Source organism: Leguminivora glycinivorella, chromosome 6, assembly GCF_023078275.1.
Source record: "Leguminivora glycinivorella isolate SPB_JAAS2020 chromosome 6, LegGlyc_1.1, whole genome shotgun sequence".
Classification (NCBI taxonomy): domain Eukaryota; kingdom Metazoa; phylum Arthropoda; class Insecta; order Lepidoptera; family Tortricidae; genus Leguminivora; species Leguminivora glycinivorella.
In genome coordinates this window covers 31,888-49,334 of record NC_062976.1, presented here as the reverse complement: position 1 = coordinate 49,334, position 17,447 = coordinate 31,888, and the positions used below count along the sequence as shown (strand labels likewise).

The 17,447-nt window shown below is 38.8% G+C and overlaps 2 protein-coding genes across 2 annotated transcripts; both read left to right on the top strand.

Annotated features, from left to right (window-relative positions):
• The first annotated feature begins 416 nt into the window (after positions 1-416).
• Positions 417-3,124, top strand: LOC125227341. The gene is made up of 3 exons (XM_048131631.1): positions 417-537; positions 2,340-2,416; positions 2,623-3,124. Exons 1-3 carry the CDS (start codon positions 447-449, stop codon positions 2,785-2,787), a joined length of 333 nt encoding a protein of 110 aa, XP_047987588.1. The 5' UTR covers positions 417-446; the 3' UTR covers positions 2,788-3,124.
• An 11,122-nt stretch (positions 3,125-14,246) lies between these two features.
• LOC125227340 lies at positions 14,247-16,763 on the top strand. Its single transcript, XM_048131630.1, has 3 exons — positions 14,247-14,423; positions 15,428-15,507; positions 16,331-16,763. Exons 1-3 carry the CDS (start codon positions 14,324-14,326, stop codon positions 16,505-16,507), a joined length of 357 nt encoding a protein of 118 aa, XP_047987587.1. The 5' UTR covers positions 14,247-14,323; the 3' UTR covers positions 16,508-16,763.
• The last annotated feature ends 684 nt before the right edge of the window (positions 16,764-17,447 follow it).

Here is a 17,447-nt window from a genome sequence, read left to right as displayed (position 1 = left end):
GTAAAAAGCGAAATACTGACCAAAATCATCATCATTTAGTAGAATTTGCCTATTAAACTAATTCCTTAGCATGCTTTGCATAATTTTTATATTTTGTTTTCGTAACAACTCTGAATGTTAAGTCCTTTAAAAATAATCAGGCATTGTTGTCAGGCGGATTAATGATCCATATCTGACTTCTGATTCACATTAATTCATGGACATTGGACGTATTATTTGATAAAATACATTGATTGTTTAATAACTATAACTGAGAAATCATGATTCGCTATGGCCAGTGGTTGTAAAGAGTCTAATGTAGCGTATCGCGTGGTATAAAAGGACAGCACAGGAAGCATAGCAGTATCCATCAGCGAGGCTCCGGTCTGCTTGTTGTTGCACGCCGAGTCCCCGCCTCCCCGCCCCCGTCTCCCGCCCCCGCCGCCGCCGCCGCCGCCGCTGCCGCCATGTCGCCGCTCGCCCGCTCGCTGCTCGCGCTCGCCGCGCTGCTCGCCGCCGCCGACGCACAGTACCGCCAATGCACCACAAAATCTTGGGGTGAGAATGAGTAGTAGAACAGCTAATAAAAGTAACACTTTTTGAGCAACTATTTTATTTAAAAACTGCGTTACGTGGTATGGATCTTTCTAGAGCGATTATAACTTCATGAAGTCCCAGAAACTAAATGGATACAACTAGCTGAGAAATCTCAATATATTAAAGATTGCCTAGAGCCGCTTTTTGTAAGTAATTTTACATGTGTTATTTCACTTATTTCCTCAATTCTCGCAAAATTAGATAAAAGATAAAAAAATATTTATTGTATAAACCATTCTACATAAGAACAACTTACTCTCTAAACATTTAAGGTACTAGATACTGATTACACCTAAAACCAGTTACACAAAGATAAACGCAAAAATAGATGGTGCATCAGTAGAACAAAAAAATAAATAAACAGGGATTGTGGAAGAAATTAGGCAGACTTTGTAAGCAAATGCAACATAAAACCTCCTCCAGTCTATGTCTTCCAAGTTTTAACCATAGTGTAATATATTTTTGAGACGGCATTGTCTAAAATATATATCTTTATGTCTTATTATAATAACTAATAATCTTTATGTCACTAAATAAAAGTTGCCAACCCTAGTCGAGCTATCAAGTTCATCAGTCCATGCATGTAGGTAAATGTACCTCTAAATACGAGTAATAGAAGAAAATCGATTGAAAGATCGTTTCTGAATCGAGAACAAGAGTTGCAGCTTTTGTATTTATTATCAGCAGGGCCCGTAACTTTCATGCCGATGACATCAATTTGACGTAGATTTGATTCAAATAGTTTTATTGTTATAGTTACTTAATCAATTTAGTCGTGTACAAATTACTTCAAAAGTATAAGCTATTCATACGTGGAATAATTAATGCCTACTTGATACGTGATACGAAACAATTTTGTTTTTATAATTTATTGAAATATGGTAAAATAAAACCGGCCAAGAGCGTGTCGGGCCACGCTCAGTGTAGGGTTCCGTAGTTTTCCGTATTTTTCTCAAAAACTACTGAACCTATCAAGTTCAAAACAATTTTCCTAGAAAGTCTTTATAAAGTTCTACTTTTGTGATTTTTTTCATATTTTTTAAACATATGGTTCAAAAGTTAGAGGGGGGGGGACGCACTTTTTTTCCTTTAGGAGCGATTATTTCCGAAAATATTAATATTATCAAAAAACGATCTTAGCAAACCCTTATTCATTTTTAAATACCTATTCAACAATATATCACACGTTGGGGTTGGAATGAAAAAAAATATCAGCCCCCACTTTACATGTAGGGGGGGTACCCTAATAAAACATTTTTTTCCATTTTTTATTTTTGCACTTTGTTGGCGTGATTGATATACATATTGGTACCAAATTTCAGCTTTCTAGTGCTAACGGTTACTGAGATTATCCTCGGACGGACGGACGGACGGACAGACAGACATGGCGAAACTATAAGGGTTCCTAGTTGACTACGGAACCCTAAAAACGATTTATTTTAAATGTCTGTATAGAAAAACAAATAATTTAATTTACTTTTCACGTATGTAGTAGTAATTAATATCTACTATTCATTATTTCACGTATTATGAATTGATAAGTTTTGTGTCATGCAGACATGCAATATCTAATGATTAAGTATAAAATAATACTCTTCAATCATCCTACATGTTGCGTGACGTCAAATTTATGTCATCGGCATGAAAGTTACGGGTCCTGACTATGAGTAAAATCGTTACACAAACGTTTAGTTTTTTTCCGACTACACTGAGGCTATCAAAATTAATGACCTGTTTCTAATATTTATGCGTTTCATTTCCAGGTACAACAACTAGAAATCCTGTACCACTATTGCCAATACACGTAGCATACCCGGGGGGACTAATACGAATTCCTAATGTAAGGTTTTTGTAATAATTGTAATGTAGGTTCCGTTGCTGGTGAAATAAGTGAAGCGGGCCAGACGGCGTGTCAGCATTGTGCTAGTGTGGCATCCGCCACGGCCGCGAGGGGTTAGATGTCTTCCTCAATAATTTATTTATTATTTTTCGACTACTACAAAAATTAAAAGTATGTGTTTTAAAAATATTGTTTCATCGTTCCAGGATAGCTGCGAAAATGGGATACTTGCAGGTGGAAAGATAAAGTGTTGCAACTCCACCCCGAACGGCAAATATCCTCCACCCGACATCGAAATCTCTGACGGCATCGACGTTCGTCTTGCTGATCCCATGGGATGCGACTGTTCCATCACGGAATACTGTCCCTGATTATAATAAGATATACAACGTTCACGTCTTATATACGGATCACCCGTTTTCATTGATAGATAAGATATGTATATTAGATATGGCTATTGATAAACGGATACCACTTTTGTTTACTTTTAATTTATTTTGTGTCATTATGTTTGTATAAATGCAACGTGCACTAGCTGTTTACTGCTGTGACTCTTTGTTTAAGACTCACAGAATAATTTTATTGTTATTGTTATACTGGAATTACTCAAATTCACTTTTGACTTTTTCTAAATTGTTACTTTATTTTTTGTAAAGTGCCCTGTGAAGATTATGTCATAGTATGTATTCAAATAAAGGTTTCATTGCAGTTATTTTATTTAATTAAAGATTGTGGTTAGCACAGATTTCATATATATTTAGGTACCAAGCTAACGAACATACTTAGCGTGTCAAACGAGCTTATAGTACGTTGCAAATTAATGGAAATTTTGTCGTGTTAAATTTTGGCATAATTAATGGAAGATTTTTTTTGATTGGGATATGTACATTATAGGCCGAAGTTATTTTTCATCAACCCTCCCCATCCCTCCCCCCTCTGCGTCACCCCTCTTCCCCCCCTTAAATTGCCGAAAATGCGGTTTTTCGCGATTTCTGACAAAACCGTTGAAGATACAGAAAAAACGTGTATGAATAAAGTAATCCTTAATAAATTTACTACAAATCATTCATTGACACTTTGGTTCTAGCACTTATAGTTTTTGCGTGATCCATCACGAAAGTTGGTCCTTTGCTGCAATTTTCTTTAGTGAATGTTAAGTTTTCTCCCAATTTGCTTACGAAATCTGTTTGATATTACTAAAATATTATAAACTGAAAATGAATTTCAGGGGGAAAAATCACTACCATGGGTGGAACTTGAACTCACGGCTTCTGGATTGATACTCCAGGGCTCTACCAACAGCTACCAAAAGCTCATCCCCAGTCATCGATATACTATATGGATCAATGGTACTCCTAGCGACTACTACCGTGAAAATATTACGTCTTAAATAGTTACTGGAATTCCAAGACATATTGGAAATTCCACCCATGGTAGTGATTTTTCCCCCTTAATTTTATTTTAGTCATGAGTTACAATATTTTAGTCATATCAAACAAATTTCGACGATTTCGTAAGCATTTTGGGCGAAAACTTAACATTCATTAAAGAAAATTGCAGCAAAGGACCAACTTTCGTGACGGATCGCGCGAAAACTATAAGTGCTAGAACCAAAGTGTTAATGAATGATTTGTAGTAAATTTATTAAGAATTTATTAAGAATTTATTTTGAATTACTTTGTTCCTACGCGCTTTTTCTGTATCTTCAACATCTTTGTCAGAAATCGAGAAAAACCGCATTTTCGGCACTTTAAGGGAGGGTAGAGGGGTGACGCAGAGGGGGAGGAGTGGGGAGGGTTGATGAAAAATAACTTCGGTCTATAAGGTACATATTTCATTTAAAAAAAACCTTCCATTAATTATGCCGTAATTTTAGCTAATTTCCCCCTACAAGTTGTCCGTCTTTACTCACAGCTTGCAGCCTTCGGGCGTTAATTTTTGAAGGTTGATGCACCGAAGTCTACAAAAACAAAAAATGCTTGTCCGTTATATTGCAACATTACATAAAAATTGTGAAAACTCAAGTCATATTTATCAGTAGGTAATAATCAAAGTCAGTTTGCAATATAACACTTGAAGTGTATCTTTCCGATATTCGTTTTTATGAACGAACCACCACGGCTAGTGCAACCTGGCCAAAACGTTGGATAAAAAGTTGTGCAACAAGGGAGGCAAGGGGGATTTTTTCAACGAGTATTAATAACTCGCGACAGCCGCAGGCTGGAGAGAGTTATATTAGACACAAGTTTACAAAATCCTTACCTTCTGAGTTACACACAATATTTTTCATCACATTTGAGAGGAAAATACAGAGGAAAAAATCATAATGCAAAACCTTCAATAGATGGCGGCGCCGCTGCGATCAGTAGTCTATCTTTACCCATATCGGATTCTTCATATAAATCCATAGTTTTTTATTACAAACGCTTTTTGAGCACAAACAAACACTTAAAATTCTGAATGTAACTTATTTTACGTATCTGTCAAAAAAATTTTGTCGACATTTTTCAGTTTCTGCTATGGCAACGCAGTCAAGTGCGAATCGAGATGGCCGTCACAATTTCCTGTCCGATTTTAAATTATAACCATTTATCTGAATGAAATTTACAAATAAATGTAAAACACACTGAAATAATTGTAAAACATAAATAAAAATGCCTTTTTCATACCGTATTTTTTTTATACCTAATAATCAAGTTTTAGTTGTGCATCCTTTGTCTGAATTATTATACGGATTGTATTAATGTTTAAAACTAAATCCAGTACTCCCTTGGGAACAAAGAGACGTAGACGCAATGAGACCTTTAAACAGCAAATGTGATGAAAAATGTATTCTATCGCGTTCGACCCATGTTGTGTCTCTAAAAACAAAGTCAGTTAAAAAATGTGACACTGTGGGGCCCTATAGCTATAGGGGCACATAGATGAACGTATTTAATCTAAATATATTCTGCGGTGATTAGTCTATCTCAATCAGAGTTTTGAATGATTCGCGGTTGTTTTCATTATACTTATATTTCTCAGTATTTATTTTCATTCATACTTATGTTATAATTACTTATCTAACAAAATATGAATCGGGAGGCGATGACTGAATTAGCAATTTTTTACATGTTTCCGTAGCTGCCATTTCTGAACCCACCGACGCAGCTGTCTTTCACGAAGGTTCATTATTCATGGGCGTTAACTATTATAAAGTAAAATAAATAAAAATAAATAAAAATTATGATGATGATGTCCTCCCAGACGTATCCGTCGACGGCGACACGGACAATTCAGTATTCAATAAGTCCTGACGTGCATGGGCTCGAACGTGACCTGCGAAGCCGAGTTTTGTTTTAAACTTCCGGTCGCAAGTCATACAGTAAAGCTCACCATTTGCGTCGTAGGTTTATGTGTAGGAGGGCTTGGGCCGAGATTTTTGGATCGGGCGTTTAGCGTCAAGATCTTCGAGGCGTGCACTTTCGAAGTCGTTGAGACCAGTGTTGATCGCAGTTCGCCAGTCTGATCTCTGAGTTGCAAGCTCCTTCCATGATTCACACGATATACCGATGGTGACAGGTGGCGCTTTAGGACATCCTTGTACCTCAGATATTGCCCACCAGCCTTGCGTTAACCCGAACTATTTGTTTAGGTAGAAAGCGTTAAACTGTTTTCATTGCTTTTTTATTTGAGCAGTATGTTACGAGTCCCTCCGGTCGATCCTCCGTATCTTCTGGCCGAAGACCATAAGAAATGAGGATTTGTGTGTATGCCGACAACCTGCGATCGCACAGGAAGTGGCTCAGCGGAAATGGAGATGGATCGGCCATACCCTTCGAAGAGAAGCTACCAACAGCGCCAGTATCGCGTTTGAGTGGTGGCCTCAAGGAGGAAAGCGAGCCCGCAAACGCCCCGTACACACCTGGAGGAACGTAGAGAACGAGCTGCGGGAGTTCGGACTGAGTTGTAACGAGGCCAAGGCGGTGGCTCAAGATAGAAAGGCGTGGAAGGATCTTGTGGAGGCCTTATGCACCTATGGGGTGCCCTAGGACGATCACCAACAACAACATGTTACGAGTACCTACAATATAATTATGTAGGCATCAAAAAAGTCTGACAGCCATTGCTCGCTACGACAAAAAATTATAGGCAAACTTTGATCATCACCGATGGAAGGAAAGACCCTTGAGTAAAACACAATTTTGGGCAATATTGATGGTGGCATACCCGTACGACACAGAACCTCCGAGTTTGGAACACGATCCTGCCATCTCAGCCGAAGAATAGCTCGAAGACACTTTAGGTGGAAGGTGTCGAGACGTTTGATGTCTCCCGTACAGACACCGGGTCTCCGAAGCATAAAGCAACACAGGCAGAATTAATGTTTTGTAAACAGCGAGTTTAGTGTAAAGCCTGAGATCGTGTACTAACTAACTATTATAAGAATTATCGCACGGAAGCAATGGTTATACTTAGAAGCAGAAATGGGCATTAATCGATTAACTTTTTATTCGACTAATTAATCGATTAAAAAAATTGTCAAAATTAGTCAACAATTTATTCGTGATTAAATTAATCGACCTAATATACGATTGAAATTGATTTATTGATCATCGAGTGTGAATGCGACAAGTGGTAACGCTGAAAGTGAACGCAGCCGACGCGCGCGAAGGAGGGTAGATCGCGCGCTGTCTATGCAACTTTAACATCCACCCGCCTTCGTCAGTTTTCCGTGATCATGATTGATGCATGCAACTGCGTCGAAATATCGGGAGCTCGACAAAAATCAAAAAGGTAATCACGGTCTATATCCCGGTCAATATAAGTCTAATTGATTTAATCCGTATCTTAATCGATTGATTTCACGATTAATTATCGATTGAAATATGACAGGTAGTCAATTTCTACGGAAAGTCAGGTTAATTGACATTGCTGATTGTTACCTTGACACAAAAGTCGTCATGGGTGTCGTCAAATAGGTTCTCGGGGGTGCTGATACCAAAATTAATTACCAATTTAGAATCTTACATTGCTGACTGTCACTTTCGACACAAAAGTCGTCATGGGTGTCACCAACTAGGTTTTCGAGGGGTGCTGATTTCAAACTTGGGTGAATTTCTCAGCGTGATTTTTTTGTGGCGGAGCTGAAATTCATTGTGTGGGCTAATTGTTTCCGGGTTTTTATTTTTTTTATGAAAACCTATCCTAAAATACTACCTTCGGCAACATTGCAAATTGTTACAAGTGTTATGTATATTTATTTAAAAATAATTTTCCATCGAAATTCTAATTTTGGTGTAGCGTCCAGAGCCTGTTTTTAGCGGATTATTGCTATGGTAAATCCAGTAAATCCGCAGCTATAAAGAAGACTTGCCATAACTTCATTCTTTATTACATTAAGTATATTTTAAGATGACATAAGTCAATATTATTATACAATCTGACACTTATAACTGAGCACCAAAAGTTGTCCGGGGGAAAGAACCAATTTTGGTGGTAAGTATTGAAATCATTTTTATGGTTAAACGAGACGCAGCAAGACGAACAAACGTGTCGTAACATGACCATTCAGGTTCGTTCCTGCATTTAGACATGACACAAGTGTCATACCTTGCTGGATTGGTCCGCCCCACACAAAAATATCTAATTTTGGTGGGTCGTAATACTTTTTCCACCAAAATTGCATAAATTTTGGTGGTGAACAAATTGAGGGCAGTAACGTTTTTGTTTCTATTTGAAAGGTATTTATTACACGTTAAAAGTTTATTATTTCAAGTAGAAAATAATAGAAAAATGAATAAAAGGCTTTATTTTTGATTTTATTTTTTATTTTTGTGGGTAGACCAATTTTGGTGGCGACCATGTCATTGAAATCGTAATTTCTCTAAAACTACTTATTATAATGAAAGGTCATTGATACATAACATTGGTAATAATTAGTTATGTAACATCAGTACATAATTTCAACAAAAATTACAAAACTAAAAAAATCCACCAAAATTAGGCAAATTTCGAGTATGATAGATAGATAGATAGATAGATAAAAGCTTTATTTGAATGCTGCAATAACACACAATTACAAATGCAACACAGAACAACAAGAAGAGAAGAAGAAAAAAAACATACAATTGACTTAAAATTACGTACACAACATTAAAAAAAATGCTTACCAACACTGTGTGCATTGCAGCAAAAACAAAAGGGTTCCGACTCAGCTATACGCTTCACCCTTTCGAGTGAGGCACTGATATTCTGCCGGCACCCAGATCACGTTACAGTTAAATAAATAAAGAAATGTGTATAAATGAAGAAATAGGTTAAGGTAATTTTAAAGTAAGGTGAGAAAACAATTTATGATTATAAATATAATTATATACATTGCTGTGAAATGAAATACAAATTAAAGTGGAAATAATACATACATATACAATTAATGATCAACAAGAATATAGAAAATGTGTAAGTAATACTTGTGTTATAAAGTGTTATAAAGTGCGCAAACGTGCCGTTAAGAATGTACCGTAAAAATAATTATATCCTAAAATCCGCGACCAAAAATCCGTATGGTATCCCTGTTTTTTGTTTCTCCAGTAATATCTTTTTAAAGTGCAATTTGAAAGATTTCTTACTTTTTAGTTGTCTTACAGGTGGAGGGATATCATTCCAGCATTTGGTCGCGAGATATCGGAAACAACCAGTAAATGCGACTGTTCTGTGTGGATACATTTCCAAAAGGCAACGTCGAGTTGACCTAGTACCATGGCGGTTATGAAAAGTTGATGTGGATACTTTGGAAAAGAGATATTCCGGTGATTTATTATTTAAAACGCCAAAAAGTAGACATGCAAGATGGAGATGTCTCCGAGAAGACATATTGAGAATGGACGATTTGTTCAGATACGGAGATATATGGCTTCTTGGAGGTATTGAATAAATAAATCTATAACAAGCATTTTGTACTCTCTGTATCAAGCGGCGAGTCTTTTGTTGCAAGCGTGGTCCATAGACGATATCACCGTAATTTAATTTGGATAGAACCAGCGATTCACACAAAATCATGCGAACGTTCTCATTTAAGAGATTGCGAATCTGGTACAGGATTTTTAAGCGAAAGAAACATGACCTGACCAATTCACCTACGTGTTTCTCGAACCTCAACTGGCTATCAACCACTACACCTAAGTTTCTCGCCTCTTCTACGCGTTCGAGTGAGGAACCATTGATTTTTAAATGAAGATCACAGTTTAAAATACGAAAAATTTGTGTTTTGGTGCCCATAATCATGTACTTGGTCTTAAGAGGGTTCAACAGCAGACAGTTTCTTTCAGCCCAATTGGAGATGTTTACGAGGTCTTCGTTAATTTTAAAAATAGCATTACTAAATTCATTACAACGAGCTGAATAATATAATTGGACGTCATCCGCATATAAATGATATTTGCAATGCTTAATAACATTAGTTATATCAGCACTATATAAAATGAAAAGTAAAGGACCAAGTATCGATCCTTGAGGGACACCACGATTTACCGGTCTAGAATCAGATATTAACAAAGTGCCGTCTTCTTTGCATATCTTGACTGACTGAGCGCGGCCTTCCAGGTAACTACTGAACCACGAGAGAGACTTTAAATCTACGCCATAGTATTTTAATTTTGAGAGTAATAAGCTAACATTTATGCAATCGAACGCGCGAGAAAAGTCCAACAGCACCAAACAGGTGCCTTTGCCAGAGTCTTGTTCCGAAATAATGTTATCAACAACATCTATCAGGGCAGTCACAGTTCCCATACCCCTACGAAAACCTGACTGTAATTGTGGCAAAATATTGCTACCCTCTACATATTTATATAATTGGTCATAAACAGCTTTTTCCAGAATCTTCGAGAGAAAAGGCAAAATACTTATGGGCCTGAGGTCCTTGAGCTCACGTGCATTGTCCACTTTAGGTAAAGGTGTAACCATAGCTGATTTCCACATTGCTGGCACCTGGCCATGCAGTAAAGATCGATTAATGATTGATGTTATCACTCGCAGCGTCCGTGGAAGGGTGAGCAGAACCATGTCCCTACTAATTGCATCTACACCAACTGAATTGGTAGTAATGGAGAGTATATATTTACCTACATCACTCTCATCGACTGGCTTCAAGCTAAACGAGGTACTACCTAATCGTCGAGTTTCAAAGAACATTTGTGTGTTTATATCAACCTTATCATCACCAGGAACATTCAAAAAACTATCGTTGATCAAATTTGGATCGTTGAAATGGCAAGGAAGACAATCTCGTTTATTAGAGTCTGTTAAAACATTTTTTTTAAGATTCTTCCAAAGTGATTTTGAATTATGACAATTTGAATTAATATGGTGATTATAATAGGCTTGTTTTTCAAAATATATACTTTGAGCAACTAGTTTTTTTAATTCACAATAGCTATGTTTGTGGATTTCCGATTTAGACTTACGATATGCAATATGAGCCTCATTACGCTTTTCTATCATAATTTTGATAGTATCAGTGATCCACGGTAGATTGGTGTTACGCCTGATTGTAATTGATTTATTAGGAGCATGTATGTCAAATAAGGTCAGCAGTAACAAATTGAAAGTCTCCACCATGGCATCTACGGAATCGGTTTTTAATACCAGCTCCCAGTCTATTGCCTGCAGATCCCTATCAAACTTCGCCAAGTCAATGTCCTTAATTGGCCTATAAGTGATAGTTCTCGGCGGTGCCTTGGGTCGTTTTATTGCCAAAGTAATCGTTACCATGGCATGACCGAGAGAACCAGTTATATTAGAGACGCATACATTGGTAACAGACGCGTTAGTACAGATAACATCTAGAAGGGTGTCATTATCCACAGAAAAGTGAGTAGGTTCCTTTACTACTTGCTCTAAACTTTGGGAGCTGAGAAAGCATTTAAACTTAGACGTATTACTGTTTGCTGTGTCTAGCACGTTGATGTTAAAGTCACCCATCAAAACAACACGGTCGTGCTTAGAGAAGTATGTTAAAGAGTCTGTAAGGGCATCGAAAAACATGTCAACGTTGACCCAGTTTGGACGATAAGCAGTACCTATTATGTAACTTTGACCGTTAAGGGAAACAGATAGCCACAGTTGTTCTATATTTGCAGCAGGGTGGGTAGAACGCCGCGCGCGCACGGTAGTTTTGATATAGAAGCCTACCCCACCGCCGCGGCCACCGCGCATCGATGTGGGTCGCGGAGCATTTATAAATTTGTATCCGGGGACACGCGGCGCGCGTTGTTCTTGTCCCTGTCTGATCCAAGTCTCACAAATCGCCACTATATCGGCGTCAAACCTGTTCATTGCGACCAAAAAATCATCTTGTCCTGTTGACAACGAGCCCGGGTTGTAAAGAGCTAATTTAAGTAATTTAGTTTTAGGCGTGACTAGGGAAAAAACTAGATAATAGGTGCCTACATGCACACAAAATCAAAACTGTATGTATATCCAATATGGTGTCACGACCCGGTTTCGTTACGTGTGTAATTAAAAATAGTGAGGTGAAATGTTTACTATTAAGGTTAAATATGTGTTCTGTGACGTGGAAAGTGTTTGTGAACGTGTTGAACAAAAAATAAATGACATGCGAATGTGTATATAGGGCTATCATATTTGTTGTTGTTGCAATGCACGCCAGTGAAAAGCATAAAAAGAGATTACATAACATACAAACTATTATTAAGCGAAAAAAAATATATAAAATGCGAACACAAAATACATAAGACAACGGTTGAAATACATGCTTAGTTGATGCTACTGTTATTTCTATATCAGTACAAGTACCTAAATTATATTTATGCCTGAGAGCAAACGTCAAGAGAACCAAAAACACGAGCCAAGTCAATTTCAGTCCTTATGCGATGTCTCGGAGAGTCAGTTCCCGGTCGTTGGCGCAGATAGATCCTGCCATCACGCGTCCACACGTATCGCCAGCCGTGTTGCTCCTTCAGCTGCCGTGCCCTTTGAAATAGCCGTCGATTGAAGGGTGTCAGCCGCTCGTTGACATAGAAGCGGCTACCGGGCCCCGGGAGCCCGGTGCCCTCCGTGGTGGCCCCGCGGCGCACCCGCGCCGCCTGCAGCAGCCGGTCGCGCACGGCGCGGCGCGCCAGCCGCACCACCAGCAGCCGCGGGCGGGCCGGCACGCCCTCCTCCAACAGCGGCGCACGACCCACGCGAGTCGCGTCGACGATATCATGTTCAGACAGCGTGACACCGAGCTTCTGCCCTAAGGTACTCACTATGTGAATTGTATTTTCCCCCGCTTGTTCTGGGACACGAGAGATCTCAAGATCGTTGTGTAGCAGGTCCTGGTCTCGATCATTTAAATCAGTTTTTAGCTGAGCTATTGTCTCTAACAAAGAAGCATCAGTACCATTACCGCTAAGACCGCTAGGAGACGCGGTCTTGGTCTCCAGTGCTTCAATCCGCGCACACAGATTATCAATACGGCTGTCACAGCTGTCCATCCTTGACGACATGCTAGCTAGTTTTGTATGAACAGCCAGAATATTTAAATTCATTTTCCGCATTTCCTCGCGAAGCAAACGGAATTCCCCCACTAATTGCCCAACATCCGGTACGTACGCAGTGTTTGTTGTCGTGTCAAACCTGGTGGAATCGTGATGACTGTCCGTGAATGACATTTCCATGGCTGAGTTGTCAGGTTCATGGGTCACTGTCCTAGGGCGGGCGGCGCCTCGGTGCATTGTTATGTGTTCCATTGCGCTCCGCACCGGTGTGTTGGTGTTGTCCGACCTGGGTTCGGCACTTTTACATTCTTTCCACGTATACTTTTGGTCTATAATAGTTTGTAAATAGTCTAGGGAAACATTTGCACACTCAAGACAATAAGATCGAAGACAGTTACAGCAATTTAAAAAACTTTTGCCGTTTACTGTGTTTAAACATCCAGCACAGCTTGCCATTGCAAAGTGATTTATGTGCGTTGGTGATAACGTCCAGATTTCAATGGCTGTCACTGACAGCGAGATAACGGGCGCGCGAAGATGCTCGCAGCTGATTCGTTGACAGCTCGTCAGCTGACCCGCACAATCGTTGTTTATAAAGTCAGTTGGATCGACTTTTAACTGTAATTATTCTGTTTAACGTTAACGTTCTCGCACTTATTTGATGTAAGTCACTTAATTATATACCGTTGACAGTCAATTATATACATGATTTCGAAATTTCCCGGAGCGATCGAAAAGTACGTGCTTTAACGTCTGTCAGTGACAGTCAACAATAACCACTTTGGTCAAATTATCTGTTTGGTCATTAATTTTGGAATCAGTATCCCCGAGAACCTATTTGACGACACCCATGACGACTTTTGGTTAATCGTGAGTCGATTACTTTTTGCTCAACTCTGCTTAGAAGGTTAGATGTTAGATAGATAATCAGAAAATAAAATAACCATTGTAATTTAATTAGGGTTAGTCGTTAGACAAGTAAAAAGAGACATACTAACTAAAAATAATAAATCATTTAGTAGTCATAGTCATATACGTGTATAATTTTTATACTTTGTTTTAGTAACAAATCTGAATGTTAAATCCATAAAAAATAACCAAAATATTGTCGTCAGGTGAGTTAATTAAACGTATTAAAATTCTGATTCATATTAATTAATTGACGTCTCTAATAGCATTATTTGATAAATAACATTGATTGTTTAATTACTGTACCTGAGCAATCTCTATGTATTCATGATTGGCTATGGCCGGTGACTAAGGAGTCTGAAGCGTATCGCGTGGTATAAAAGGACAGCAGTGGCAGCATATCAGTATCCATCAGCGAGGCTCCGGTCTGCTTGAGGAGTTGCACGCCGAGTCCCCGCCCCCGCCTCCCCGCCGCCGCCGCCGCCGTCCCCGCCTCCCCGCCGCCGCCGCCGCCATGTCGCCGCTCGCCCGCTCGCTGCTCGCGCTCGCCGCGCTGATCGCCACCGCCGACGCACAGTACCGCCAATGCACCACAAAAGTTACAAAATCTAAGGGTGAGAATAAGTATTTGTAGGACAGCTAATAAAAGTAACACTTTTTGAGCTACTGCACAATCATTTTAACACACTTGCTCATGACGGGGATCTTTGTAAAGCAATTATGCGTGTTATATTTTTATATTGTCTGTCACAACAAGCTGAGAAGCGAATCTTGAGATAATCAAGATTCGCTAGAGCCGTCGCGATTTAACTTACTCTCGTCAGCTTCCACCCTTTCTGCATTAAATTTCTGAGTCATTTCATTTTGTATGTGTTACTTCCTCACTTCTCGCGAATTTTTTATGTAAGCAAATGCAGCATGCAGGCGTCTTCAGTCTAGTCATCGAAGTTTTTGCTATATATTTTTTCAGGGTAGTTATATGTTTGAGAAGGAATTCTTTAAAATGCTTTATTCTGAGTCCGCAGCTATCAAGTGCATTAGACCATACAGGTAAATAAATAATAGAAGCAGATTGATTGAACGATCGTTTCTGAATTGAGAGCAAGAGTTGAAGATATTTTTTTTTACCCATCCTCGTGGCTCCCAATTTACTTTCTAAAGTACATTTGGTTTCAATTTCAATGGAATTTTAACTTTCATTTAAACAAATGAAATATATATTTTTTTTGTTTCTAAAATCTTTCCAACACATGAAATTGAGTTCAATCTCAAGTACAATAATAATCAAAATTCCCTAACAAAAATTTTTATGGTGGGCACTCCGAGGCTATTGTGAGCAAAATATTTTATATATAAAGGCTATTTTGTTGCACAAACATGAAGATTTTTTGACTACATTTTTTTTTACTTGTCTATAATTGTGTCCCACGACTCCCACTGCTGACCAAAGGCCTCCCCTTTCTTCCGCCACTATTTACCGCCTGCGGCTGGCGGCTACAGGCGGCAGGCGGCTTCAAGTAGGTTATCAAAATTAATTAAGTAGGTATTTATTTCTAATATGTATACGGAAGACCTAAACCTACGTGATCAATAATATTATTGTACTGTTCACTTCCAGGTTTGATAACCGATAATCCTGTACCACTAGTGCCAGCACACGTACCGTTCCCGGGGGGACTAATACGAGTTCCTGATTATGTAAGGTTTTTATAATAAATGTAAGGTTCCGTCACTTATGGTAAATAAACTTTAATAAACTGACCTTTCATAAGTGGAGCGGGCCAGGTGGCATGTCAGCATTGTGCCAGTGTGGCATCCGCCACGGCCGCTCGGCAGGTGGCCTTCCTGTGTTCCTCGCGAACCGCTGAGCCCAGGGGATTGAGAGCCAAGACATTGGCAGTTAAGCCATTCGATCGAGTCTACCATTGGAGTCCTTACCACCGGAGGAAATACCATCACATGAAATGAGAATGGGCAACTTTTCTCCGACTGACGCCAACTGCTTCATCCAAGCCATCCAGGGCCTATGACTGTGATTTAGTTTAAACTTGACAATTGTTGTAGCGATCAAAACGCTATTATAGCTCCGCCGCGCCAGTAGGTACACAAGAGTAGTAAGTAGAGATGATAGAGAGAAAGCTAGTTACGAAGGGACGTTGGCTGGGTACCTAGCTATATTGAGAATAAATGGAAATGACGACTCATCTGGCCTAGTCCTATATCAGATATAGTACCGATATATCCACATATTTAAGCTTCCCTGATCCTTTGAAATCCTACATACGATATCCGATCGGATAATTTGAAAACTCACTGAGAGCAATTATTTTTGTGGTGAACATGTATATATTGTTCTTTAGTCATGATTGTTTTCTGTATAGAGGTATTAATATATGTTGGGGGCGATATCTAACACAGATACCTAGCTGTGTTAGATATCGCCCCCAATATTTATTTATTATTTTTCCACTGGTATTATTTGTAAAGTACGTGTTTTCAAAATATTGATGCGTCGTTCCAGGGTGCTTGCGGATATTCGAAACCGCCTGTGGGTGAGAAGGTGATTTGTTGCAACTCCACCACGTCCGGCAAGTATCCCCCGCCCGACGTCGAGTTCTTCGCGGGCAGCCTCGACTTCGTCGTCAATAATACTGATCCGATGGGAAGCGACTGTTCCATCACCCAATACTGTCTCTGATTATAATAACATTTTAAGCGTTCACGTTCTGTATGCCTACGGATCACTCGTTTTGATTTATACCTATGGCTATTGACAAACGGACACCACTTATAGTCTATTTTTGATTTGTTTCGTATTATTATGTTTGTATAAATGCAACGTGCACTAGCTGTTTACTGTTGTGGCTCTTCTAAGATACATAATAAGTTTCAAAATTATTACTCTTATTTTTAGTAAAGTGCACTATGTGGATACAAATAAAGATTTCATTGCACTCATGTTGTTTAATTAAAATGTCAAGGTTTTCGGTTAAAGAATATCATAATTGTGTTCAAAAATTCAAATATGCGTCATAAAATGTTAGTAGTATTACTGGCAAAAACGATCGTTTAACAATAAGAAGCATGGATGACTGTAAGTTGTCGGTAACACGCCATATAGGTACAATAATTGAGCGAATTTCGATCTTATTTCTCTTTATGTTAGGAGAAGCATGTTGGACCTAATGTTTCGCAAAACCATCTAAACGTGTCACTTCGTGCCAGAAAATATATTTGTAACATTAGTGGAATTCCTTGCCGGCCATATTTCCGTGCTCATATAACGTGGCAATTAACCTTCAAATCAAGGGTGAACAGCCATCTTCTGGGCGAGCTCACTCCATCGTAAGCCACGTATTTGCCTTTGGCTAGTCTATAAGCCCAAAATAAAAATTAAGTAAGTAGGTGACTTGTAATTACATCTGGGCCATTTTTTTTTCAATGTTGTCCACTTCACTTTTTTTGGATTTGGAATTTTTATGTGGTTTCCACTCAGAATCGCGAGCTCTTTCAATCCTAAAAAAGTGTCCCAAAGTTTTTTCCCATTCCGTCACCATTTTTCATATATTTTGTATGGCGGTAACGGAATGGAAGGTTTTCGAACATTGTGGGACTAATAATGTTTGAAACTACTTCTA